This window comes from Polypterus senegalus, chromosome 15 (genome assembly GCF_016835505.1).
Source record: "Polypterus senegalus isolate Bchr_013 chromosome 15, ASM1683550v1, whole genome shotgun sequence".
Taxonomy (NCBI): Eukaryota; Metazoa; Chordata; class Cladistia; order Polypteriformes; family Polypteridae; genus Polypterus; species Polypterus senegalus.
In genome coordinates, this window is record NC_053168.1 from 52,103,970 (window position 1) to 52,116,102 (window position 12,133).

General features: G+C 37.1%; 1 protein-coding gene across 1 annotated transcript in view; it reads left to right on the forward strand.

The window, feature by feature from the left end:
- Positions 1–12,133, forward strand: part of igf2bp3 (insulin-like growth factor 2 mRNA binding protein 3) — an 83,213-nt gene that overhangs the window by 30,421 nt on the left and 40,659 nt on the right. Inside the window, exons 4-5 of the mRNA XM_039736484.1 lie at positions 11,167–11,218; positions 11,298–11,361. Coding sequence (XP_039592418.1) covers positions 11,167–11,218; positions 11,298–11,361 — 116 coding nt within the window. The remainder of the gene's footprint in view (positions 1–11,166; positions 11,219–11,297; positions 11,362–12,133) is intronic.

Below are 12,133 nucleotides of genomic sequence, written 5' to 3' on the forward strand. Positions count from 1 at the left end.
TGTTGCATCTTAATTTTAATTTCTCTCTCCCAATTCCCCCATCCTCGCCCCCAGTACAATGTAGACAGTTGTATTATGCTTGCATATGAAAATTAACGGTCTTATTCTGAATTGGTTTCGGCAGTCAAAGATGAATATGATCACAAAGGTTTAGTGTTTAAAAATTCTAGTTCAATATCCAACACTGCAGCTCCTGGATGAATGTGACCTGTACTTGGATCTCGCTTTATAAAGCAACTTGGGACATGTCTGTGTGTCTTCCCCTACCCCAGATGTTTATAGCTGCACAGATCTAATTACCCAGCTATCATTTTAATTTATGGCTGCTAGTTTTTCCTCGGTCTCTAGGTCCAAACATTATGTACCAAGTTCCTCTAACATTTTCCAAATTTTATTTTCCTTCTAATCAGTTGAATATTAATCTGTATTTCATTTACTAATGTCTATGAAATTCATTTGGCACATTTTTATATAACAGACTGGTAGTGATGGGTCCTAGCTTCTGATTGCATCAGGGAAGTGACTGTGGCCAAAACCCTAAGGATGTACTATATTAGTGCTATGTTTTGCAAACTTGAGCATTCTATGCTGTGGTTATGTTTTATCACTTTTCGTCATTATATATTTTAAGCCTTCACCTGTCAAATGGAGTATACCTATTGTAGAACAGTCTGCTTTAGTAGATGAAAAGGATGTCCCTTTTCCTTGACCTAGATGGACTGCTTGATGGACTACTGTTGATGAAAGAAGAGACTACAAATACCAGTATTTTAGGCTGGTTCTGTTGGGTAAATGAGGAGGAGATCTATAAAACCTAGTAATGTGTATTGATGGTTGAATTAAAGCGGGGTTGAGGTGTTAAATGTGTATATATTCACTGAACTAACTTTTTCCAAGCTGTTCTATGTAATGCACCTCCAGTGTGCAACTTGTAGAGCAATTCAATTGGAATACACACAGAATACTTGGCTTATAAAAATCACAGTACAATTTTAATGAAAGCAATGTAAAGCAGCGCTAAATTCTAATCTGTGAATTATTCAGATATGCCCTAAATGTGTTCTTACCCCACCCAAAGTGTGTACGCTCATGAACTTTGAGAATTTTTATTGAATAGCTTTCCCGTGTAGACTCCAGTGAATGAAATAAGTAGAGAATGTGTTTGACTTAAATCTAGTTTTACATTTAGCAATGGTTTTATTAACTGCACTCTTTAAAAATTGCAGCAGTGGGATTATGAACCTGAATGATTATAGTATATTTAAAACTGCTTAACTCTGGAGATCGTGTGTTGGGCTTGGATTCTATTTGGAGGAAAGAATCAGTTTTATATTGGTTCCTTTTTATCCAGTTTTCATATACAGTGGTGTGAAACTATTTGCCCCCTTCCTGATTTCTTATTCTTTTGCATGTTTATCACACAATGTTTCTGATCATCAAACACATTTCACCATTAGTCAAATATAACACAAGTAAACACAAAATGCAGTTTTAAAATGATGGTTTTTATTATTTAGGGAGAAAAAATCCAAACCTACATGGCCCTGTGTGAAAAAGTAATTGCTCCTTTGTTCAAAAATAACCTAATTGTGGTGCATCACACCTGAGTTCAATTTCCGTAGCCGCCCCCAGGCCTGATTACTGCCACACCTGTTTCAATCAAGAAATCACTTAAATAGGAGCTGCCTGACACAGAAGTAGACCAAAAGCACCTCAAAAGCTAGACATCATGCCAAGATCCAAAGAAATTCAGGAACAAATGAAAACAGAAGTAATTGAGATCTATCAGTCTGGTAAAGGTTATAAAGCCATTTCTAAAGCTTTGGGACTCCAGCTAACCACAGTGAGAGCCATTATCCACAAATGGCAAAAACATGGAACAGTGGTGAACCTTCCCAGGAGTGGCCGGCCGACCAAAATTACCCCAAGAGCGCAGAGACGACTCATCCGAGAGGTCACAAAAGATCCCAGGACAACGTCTAAAGAACTGCAGGCCTCACTTGCCTCAATTAAGGTCAGTGTTCACAACTCCACCATAAAGAGACTGGGCAAAAACGGCCTGCATGGCAGATTTCCAAGACACAAACCACAGTTAAGCAAAAAGAGCATTAGGGCTTGTCTCAATTTTGCTAAGAAACCTCTCAATGATTGCCAAGACTTTTGGGAAATTACCTTGTGGAATGATGAGACAAAAGTTGAACTGTTTGGAAGGCAATTGTCCCGTTTCATCTGGCGTAAAAGGAACACAGCATTTCAGAAAAAAACATCATACCAACAGTAAAATATGGTGGTGGTAGTGTGGTGGTCTGGGGTGGTTTTGCTGCTTCAGGACTTGGAAGGCTTGCTGTGATAGATGGAACCATGAATTGTATTGTCTACCAAAAAATCCTGAAGGAGAATGTCCGGCCATCTGTTCGTCAACTCAAGCTGAAGCGGTCTTGGGTGCTGCAACAGGACAATGACCCAAAACACACCAGCAAATCCACCTCTGAATGGCTGAAGAAAAACAATGAAGACTTTGGAGTGGCCTAGTCAAAGTCCTGACCTGAATCCAATTGAGATGCTATGGCATGACCTTAAAAAGGCAGTTCATGCTAGAAAACCCTCAAATAAAGCTGAATTACAACAATTCTGCAAAGATGAGTGAGCCAAAATTCCTCCAGAGCGCTGTAAAAGACTCATTGCAAGTTATTGCAAACGCTTTAATGCAGTTATTGCTGCTAAGGGTGGCCCAACCAGTTATTCGGTTCAGGGGGCAATTACTTTTTCACACAGGGCCATGCAGGTTTGTTTTTTTTTTTTTCTCCCTAAATAATAAAAACCATTTAAAAACTGCATTTTTGTGTTATTTGACTAATGGTTAAATGTGTTTTGATCAGAAACATTTTGTGTGACAAACATGCAATAGAATAAGAAATCAGGAAGGGGGCAAATAGTTTTTCACACCACTGTATATAGCCTTTTTTGACCGTGAAATGCAAAATGGAATCTAGGTAAGGATTTCAGTTTCATCAAAAGTACTCGTCTGCAACAGCTAAGCTACCCTCCATCACTGTTGCAGATTTCAAATCTCTAACTGATACCACTTATTCTGCTATGGTGAGTACACCGAATACTCTAAGTGGTTGTCACATGTGAAAAAACTTTCCCGATTGTGTCAAGTGTTTGTGTCCCAAAAGCATAGCTTCTCTAATCTAGTCGTTTAGGGGTTCTTTAAACTTTTTAATCTGAGTAAACAGAATTGATACAATTGGGACCCAAGAAGAGCATTTTTACCATCTTGGCAGCATTGCCAAAAACTGGACAAATTACCATGGAACTTTTTTTCCTTTCAAGTACGTTTTCCTATTACTAAGTCGAAAGTTAAATTTGTTAATGAAACAAGTGTCACTTAATTCATGGAGCCAGATAAGGAATGAAGTCTAATAAATGCAGTTTATTTCCTTTTGACTAACATTTGAAAAACCCATTTTTTAAAAAAAAAAGCTCTGCCATAAACAATACATGCATTATTTTTTGATTTAGTTTGGCATATCTTGGTTTTCATTTAAAAAATCTAAGTACATTAGTGCATGCATTTATCTTGTGTGTTTAAAAACTAGGTTGTATATTCCATGTGGCCAAAATTTCAGTTACTGTAACTAGGATAACTTTACTACATAATCATTTGGTAACTTTTCAAAAGCTCATCTGCAAGTATATTATAAAAACACTGTGTATGCATTAGGTTACTGCACTTATCCTACAAAGTCAAATATTTCAATAGTGGCAGTTAAGTGTTGGTCTGTTCCTGTTCCACCCTCCTCATGGTTTAAAATTTTGCATGTATAAGCACCCACTTCTGGCTTAAATATTGCCTGCAAATGTGATCAAGCAAGTGCATTGCATGATAATGGCAGATGAATGTTCGTGCTTATTGTGTAGACCGGCAGTTCACTCACTAGGAGAGTGAATTGTATTGGCAGCTACATCTGTGTTTAATGTTTCGGTAGTCTAGCAATAACTAAAAAATTTGGGTTGGTGTCGGTTTGCATTTTCATTTTGTTGCACTTTTTGTCAGATACCCACTGAAATCTCATTTTTGAAAATTTTAAAGCACCGCTCCTGAAACCTGGCAAGACGCAAAGTGAAGCTTTTCCTACCAAGAGAAACCAGACCTTCAGTTTCTTGTGCAAACTACAGAAATTTGATACAAAGAATTATTCGTATTTTTATGTAGTTAATATTTTAATGCCGTTAATATTTGAATTATTAAATGGGTGTTATTGGGGCCATGCTGAAATCTGAATATTTGATGAATAACTTTTGTGTTTTTAATTCTTATGGTTAGCTACTCCATATCTTAGGTGGGGGTAGGGGAGGAGTTAAACAATGTGTTTCCATTTTTGGAAAGATGGACAAACTTTTTGTTGACCTCTTGCACTATAAGTGCTAGTTAGTTTTGGGTCAGCAATAGCTAATTGACATTATTTCTAACCCCTTTTTTTTTCCCTTCTCTCTCCCTGGTACACTGTCTCCTGACTTGCCAGTATAAGGCAACTTTCACGTATGAGAGACCGTTTTTCTTGATGTGTAGTTATGTAAGGTATCGCTTTCCCTTACAATAAAGTGTAAACCAATAAGGTGATCAGAAGGACTTAAAGTTGTGCATGTTATGTTCATCAACACTGGTGTTCACTTTCACAAAATGGGGAGGGGGGGTAAATCAGGATCAGGAATAGTCTTGTAGAGTGTTTGCTAATCAGTTTGGTGATCACTGATGGTGGTGTGTGGGTGGTGTTTTGTGTGGGTTTTTTTTTTTTTTTTGTATTTTGATTCTTTAGAGGTGGTCCTAGCCCTCTAATAGCCATTTCTGGGAGGTTAAATGACAAATCTGACATAAATAAGCATGTAGGGGATTTTGTTTTACACTATTTCAAGGACTGTGATAGCAAATGTTAAGTTTGCAAGGGTGTCTTTCCCTCTATGGAAAATATCGAGGCTTAAAATCAAAATTCACAAATCTCCTTTGAAACGCGCTATTTGAAGTTAAATTTCATTTACAAAGAAACAGATTTTATTGGCAGACAACGCTATATACACAAGTTCTGCTTCAATCTAGTATTCTTCAGTATTACTGTATAGTGCTATTCCATGAAAATGGCCTCGGTAATAAAGATTTTACAAATGCAGATTTCCAACAGATTAACACAAATATACTTGAACAACTGCTTAACTAGGTACTTTCAATTTTCCTGGTGAAAATGTTAAGTTTTTGGCAGTTAATGGTCCTTTTGGAAGAAGCAAAAGTTCTGTTTCAATAGAATAACAAGGAGTGCCTTTTGTAAGCCCGATCATGAGTTGGGAGTGAACATTAAGTGCCTGACTGAGAATAATAAATGTGCACAAGGTCTTTATTGCTATATGCATGTGATTATTGGATTGAAACCAAGTTGTATGCATTTGAAATGGGTGTTTTTGGGGGTAACTGTAAAGGCCAGGATCAAAGTGAGGAAACTTTTGATGTCTGGTCACTGTTCAATGAAGAATGATACATTGATAGACAGTAGTGGGATAAAGAAAAGAGGAATATGGAAAAGATGGTTGGATGATATCTGGTATTGGACTACAAGGGGTTTCTAAAGTGCAGTGCAGTTGGCTCGAGACAAAGGGACACTAGTCAAGGTTAAAGGTTCTCCTTATTGTAAACCATAGTTTTATGGACCATTGGGGACGAAAGAAATGGCTCATTTTAGCTGGCATGGGTCAGCTGGCTTTCTTTCCATTTCTGGGCATCCCATGGCATCGGTAACATTGAAGCATAATATCCTCCAGTACAGTCTTTAACAGTTGATGGCCAGGTATTCCAATCTGTAAAATGTCTTCGTTCAGTGGCCTGGGTTACTTGCTTGATCATGTGTTAGATCATGGGTGAATGCAATTATAAACTGCACGCATTAGATATTGAGTACAGAGATTTGTTAAACCTCTAGGAAGAAAATAGGGTTCCAGACTAGAGATCACAATACCAGAATGCATGTGCGCCCCCCACCCCCAAAAAAAACTGTAGGTCTGAGGGCTTAAGCTGTACCAAATCATGTGATATCTACTGTTAAATTCTGCAATGTACTTTTAAATTTGTGTATTGTGGATTTCTGTACTGTTGTATTGACACCCACTGCACGCCCAACCTACCTGGAAAGGGGTCTCTCTTTGAAATGCCTTTCCCAAGGTTCTTCCTTTTTTTTTTTTCTCTCCCCCCTTACTGGGTTTTTTGGGAGTTTTTTTCCTTGTCTTGGAGAGTCAAGGCTGGTGGGCTGTCAAGAGGCAGGGCCTGTTAAAGCCCATTGCGGCACTTGTGTGATTTTTGGGCTATACAAAAATTGTACAATATTTATCCTTCTCACATCCTAGTAATGTTTTATTATGGCTTGCCACTAAAAGGGACAGTTTAGGTTAACATGGTAGACTTCAAGTCCACTAACTTTTTTGGAACAGTGTGCTAGACCTTAAGGGGAGGAACACAATGCTGTGCTTTGATACCCTTAGCAGGCAAAATAGATTTTTTTTTTCTTCACTCATAGATTTGTCAGCTCTTGGTAGTGAAGTATGATTGGCATTACTTATTTAGCAAATTTCTTGGGATTGGATGATTTATTTACTACCCATCCCTTTTTAAATGGCTTGTAGTGTCCACATCAGTACTGTGATCGCCTTCAGTTTACTAAGTTTAAAACCTTTATCCCAGCCGAGGTTGGCAGAGATCTGTGGTGTAGCTGGTATATAACTGGTATTTTGCTGCAGTCATATCCTATACACATTTTCTAAGTTACCACTTTAGACTTCTCACTCAACTTTTATTTTGTAAACCGTTTTCATTTGGCAGTTTTTTTGAGAAGGGAGGTCTTGGTTGATTTACAGCTTGATCTGCAGAAAAGTCCTTTCGCTTATTTATAAAAATGTATTGGGCAAATACTGCACTGTTCCAGGTATGTACAGGCATCGTACAGGTCCTGGAAAGTCATGAAAATGTAAAATTCAGTATTAAGGAGTCCTCGCTTAATGTACTTGTCATGGAAAATATTTAGAGTTCCAGTAATCACTTAAGTGAAACATCTAATTTTCCAAAAAATAACCATCTTGTGTTTAATACAGTGTTTAATGACCTTGCTCATTTTAATATTACCTTGAATGTTTTGTGTGTGAGCATATGGGTGAACTGGTACAGAGATGTAGTAGCAGTTAGCATGCAAATTTTTTTATAGTGAATTGGCCTTATGTGATTGTTTTAAAGGTAAATTTTCAGTGTGCCTATTGTGTCCAATTTGAGTAGCTAAAATACCAGGAATGTGCAAGTCCAACTTAATGGTTGGAAAATGCAGATTTCAAAGATTGACTTCAATAAAACATTGTAACCTTTTGTGGAGTTATTTATCACATTAAAGAATGTCTCACAAGAACCACTATTTCGGGACAAGTTACCCAGAAGGCACAATACAAATTAGAAACTGAGTAAACACTACAAATGAGAATGGCGTACTGTAGTGAAACGTGTTAAAAAGGCAGAGGTCATGTCTGGAAGTGTGTGTGTGTGTGTGTGGTGGGGTTTTTTTTTTGGTTTGCACAGGAGTGCAGAAATCATACTTGTAATGGGGTGGGTTTTAAAAAGTACATTCAGGCTTGCATTATTCCCACATTGTTCTATTATGGAATTAATTCAGATTTATGCTGGGCTCTCCTTGCAGTAAATCATATCAGGGAAAGGCTTGGAGTAGAACCACTGACGCCTCTGCATCAAGTGGAGCCAGTTGAGGCAATATGGGCATCTGATACGGATGCCTCCCTCAGGAGGCCTTTCAGGTACAACCAGCTGGGAGAATATCATCCAGATAGCCTGGGAACACCTTGGGATCTGTTTGATCTGGCAAGTGTGGCTATGGCTACACAAACACGGTTGCCTCTGTGACCTGACTTCATTTAAGTGGTTGAAAATGAATTAAAGATCTGTGCGTGATTTGAGATCAAATGAGGTGTAACTGTTCAATTAGTCACACATTTGTAAGAGGAGATGAAAAGATATCTCTTTAAACATGTCCTTTTTTTTTTCTAACCTGTGTATGTAGTGCAGGGGTGTGACTTGCATGTGTCTAGTTATGCATATAGAACTGTGGGAGGACTGGTGGTGCAAACACTTGCTTCAACTAAGTGCAAGATTCAATCTAAGTGGGTATTTGGCTTGTCTAGACTGACGTGAATTGCTACATTTGGTAATGCCAACATAAAATTTAATTGGGAAGATGCACTTTGTTTCAGTGCTTAACAGTACACAGCTTGTAGTGGCTTTAGAAATGCATAATTGCTAGAACAGTGTTAGCAGGACAAGCAAAATAGCATGCTATACTGCTAGATATGGTTTTGCAAACGCTGAATTGAATTTCTCTGGCTTTAAGGCCATCTATTAGTATAACCCAGAAGTGAAAGCACATGTCTCGTATTTTTTAATGGTGCATTGAATGTAATCTATCAAAGATTACTTTGGCTGCTTTGGCATTACCTCAAATTTACTTACACAGGCTTACATTGTGTAATAAACCTTGAAGATGTTAAGTCCTAAAATTTAATGAAACTAAAGAGTTTGATTTAACACAAAGCTTTAAAGTTGGGACAAATGTTTTTAAACAAATAAAACCTTAATTTTGAAAACTTAAAGCACAGTTTCTGAATTTTTTTTTTTTTCCTTGTCACAGAGCTACTCGGTCCCAAATTAGCCATGCATTTCACAGCAGTTTTGGTGGTCCTACAGTGCTGTATGCTTTAGTTTTTGTGTGATGTTATCACTATTTGATTCAACTAATGGTAGTAAAAAAAAAAAAAAAAGCTGCTCATTTACACCCCATTGTGTTTTGGTTGAAAGCTCGGCCTCACTCATGACTGTTAAGTTACCTAAAGGGGAAAATGCATTGAAATATTTTTTTTGCAGCACAATGGTGTGTGGGGGTTTGTGTGTTTTGCTAGATGGCATCAGATTACTGTCCTAAAAGTTGTCTGCTTTACACTACAAAGTGAATCATTAAATGTCACCATGGGCATGATTTGGGCTAGAAATTCTGTGTTAATTCTAAGGAGATTGCGTAAGATTGTCGACAAAGGTTTAACATTGTTTTACTTACCTCTCATATTCTAGCAAGTCTGGATTAAGACCCCAAAATGCTCCTGTGGATATGATCAGTCTTAACAGTGCAGTGTGCTGATACTTGGTTGCTGGTTCTTTTTTTCCGGTTTTCTTTGGTGGCGATCTGCACCAACACCACCTAATCAAAGCACCATGATGTCCCTACATTGATGGATTAAAGGCCAGAAGTCCACATGACCGTCGGGTCCTTCCATGAGAACCCTGAATACAATAACGACTGATCATTTGTTAGGTAGAATGCTTAGAGGGGGCTGGGCAGTCATGGCCTGGAACCTCTGGCTTTTTGTGTGCGTTTTCCCCGTCCGGCTTTTTTTTGTTTTTTTTGTCTTCCCTGGCCATTGGACCTTACTTTTATTCTGTTAGTGTTCTCTTAATTCTTTTCTTTTTTTAATTTTTTTTTCTTTCTCGTCATGTAAAGTACTTTGAGCTACATTGTATGAAAATGTGCTATATAAATAAAGGTGGTTGCTTCATTCATCAGGGTAATTACCACTTATGCGCTTGGACTGCGGATGCCATTTCATTGAACAGGGTAAATCTCCCTTGGTTATTTAATTGCATAGAAATTAGATTATTTGTGGTTTTGGCTTTTGGTTGCTGGATCATTTTACAAAAAGTTTTGGGGTTTGCTTTTTATGACAAGCATACATTTGTTTCCCAGGAGAGGTTGTTTCTCCAATCCATTCAAGAACCCCCGCCCCCACACCCAAATTCTGGGCACACCCATTGATATTGACATGTAGATGGTATTTTATTAATCCTCCAGGAAGGCTATTGTGGTGGAGAATGAAAAGTCACTTGGCTGCCAAGGGCACAATTGCATAGCATTAGGCTGACTGGAATTTTATTTCAGTTGAGTAAAAATTTGGCCAGCTGCTAAAGATTTGTAATAGAGTTCACATGGGAAGTTTGTGCTTTTTGAGGCAATATTTGGTGTTAATTGAATAATTGTGTGTTAGTGATTAAATTTGAGCTAAATTTTTTGTTGCATTTCATCTTGCTGGATTTTTGTTTAAAATTTTTACTGTTCAAATTACTATCCCTTATCTATTATACTTTACCTGTCTTAGTCTTGTGTTTATTTTGTATTGTAATCCTGAGGAACGTTGTCATGCCTTTTTGTATGCTGCAATTCTGTGTATGGATGGTATGACCATAAAGCCACTTGATGCTTCACTTAAATTCTTGTACTTCTAATTAAATATTCTTTCAGAAATCGAAGCTTTGCAAATGTTTTCAGTGATCCTGCTAATTGTCATTTCTTTACAATGCTTTGGGTTCAAAACCAATTTTTATTTTGTATTGACTGCCAAATAGCTACTTCATCGAAATATTTTAAAACCGGTTACATTGATTCTTGTTCTGCAGTTTCCTCCCACAGTCCTGTATGCCTAATGGTGGATGCGTGTGAGGTTTTCCCCCACAACCCCTAACTGTATAAATAAGTTAGAAAATAGATGAATGTAGATCTGTGGACATACTTGATTTAACTGGAGAATGAATTCCATGCCTTTTTACATACAAAAAGGTACTGTGTAGGACACTGTATTTAAAAGCGATTTAATTTCTCAATTTGACCATACAATTGGTCACATCATTAAGATACCCTGAATCTATATCTGAACTAGCCCCCAATGTGATAGTAAGTGGCAATAACTAAAAACCTGTTTTTAACAAATCTCAAACTCTATTTGCATGCTTAATTTTTCCTGCCTTGAACAGAACACTTCAGCAGTGACTTGATGTCACTGATCCATTTTCATATAGCTTTCCTCCTGTATTTTGCCTTTAAAACACATTCATCTACTTCCAGTCACGTGCAGAACTGACTTTCATTTGGTACTATTGATACTATAATAAACCTAGTACCATTCAGTACCAAGTAGATACCAACATTCTGAAAACCCTTTTAGTTGAGGTGAAAGATTATCAGAAGTATCCTTAACTTTTGAATGTTACAATATAATTTTTTTTTTTTCTTAAATGTTGTACAGGTTTTGGATAGTTTGTTAGCGCAATATGGCTCAGTGGAAACCTGTGAACAAGGTATGTATAATAGGGAGTTTCAGAATATAATGTCCATGCACTAACATGTGAAATAATACATTGCTTTCACCTTTTATAGTGAACACAGAGACAGAGACGGCTGTTGTCAATGTAACCTATGCTGCTAAAGACCAAACCAGACAGTGAGTACCAAACCGTTTCACTTGAATCCACTTTTTGGTCAGGTTTGGGGATTCTGTTGAGTTTCTTGGCTGAACTATACTTTCTGTTCTGTAGACTTCAGGCACTTCATGGAATGCTTGCATGATTTACTGTACTAGTCTTTTTAGTCGTAAGTTTATCCAGGGGTTAATGAGATTGTAGATAGAGTGCAGCTGTTCATATTTGGTTTTTGTATGGTTAGAGAATCTAACAAGTACTACATAACACTGGCTAACAAGATTTAATTTTTTTTTTTATATATAAAATGTACTTGGATTTCACACAAAGTGGGCTACAAATAAAGTATTCTCCCAAGAGTATGGCTTTGATGTACATTTTAAAAGAACTTGGTCACCACCTACAAAGAATTGTACTAGTTGCAAAGATTTTTTTTTTTTTTTGTCCCCATTTTAATGTATTTTCATACTAATAGTTTATTATGGGGAATTTAATTGTAAATTTGACTCCTCCCATGATAGATTTATACAAGAAACCTATGGATTTCTAAGTTTATCTGCAAAAACATGCAACTTTTTTTGCTTGCAACCTGTGCAAATTGAGAAGAACTGTAGATTGTTTGTTTGTTTGTTTTGTTTTTTGTGTGGTGTTTTTTATATATAATATATATAATTAATCGGACTAAATAGTAGCCAGCATAGATGTGGGTTAACAATCTCTGAAAATTTTTCCTGCTGAAAAATAAATTCAGATTTAATCAAAAAGGCAATCTGCTTGGGTGTTGTGAAATGGTTG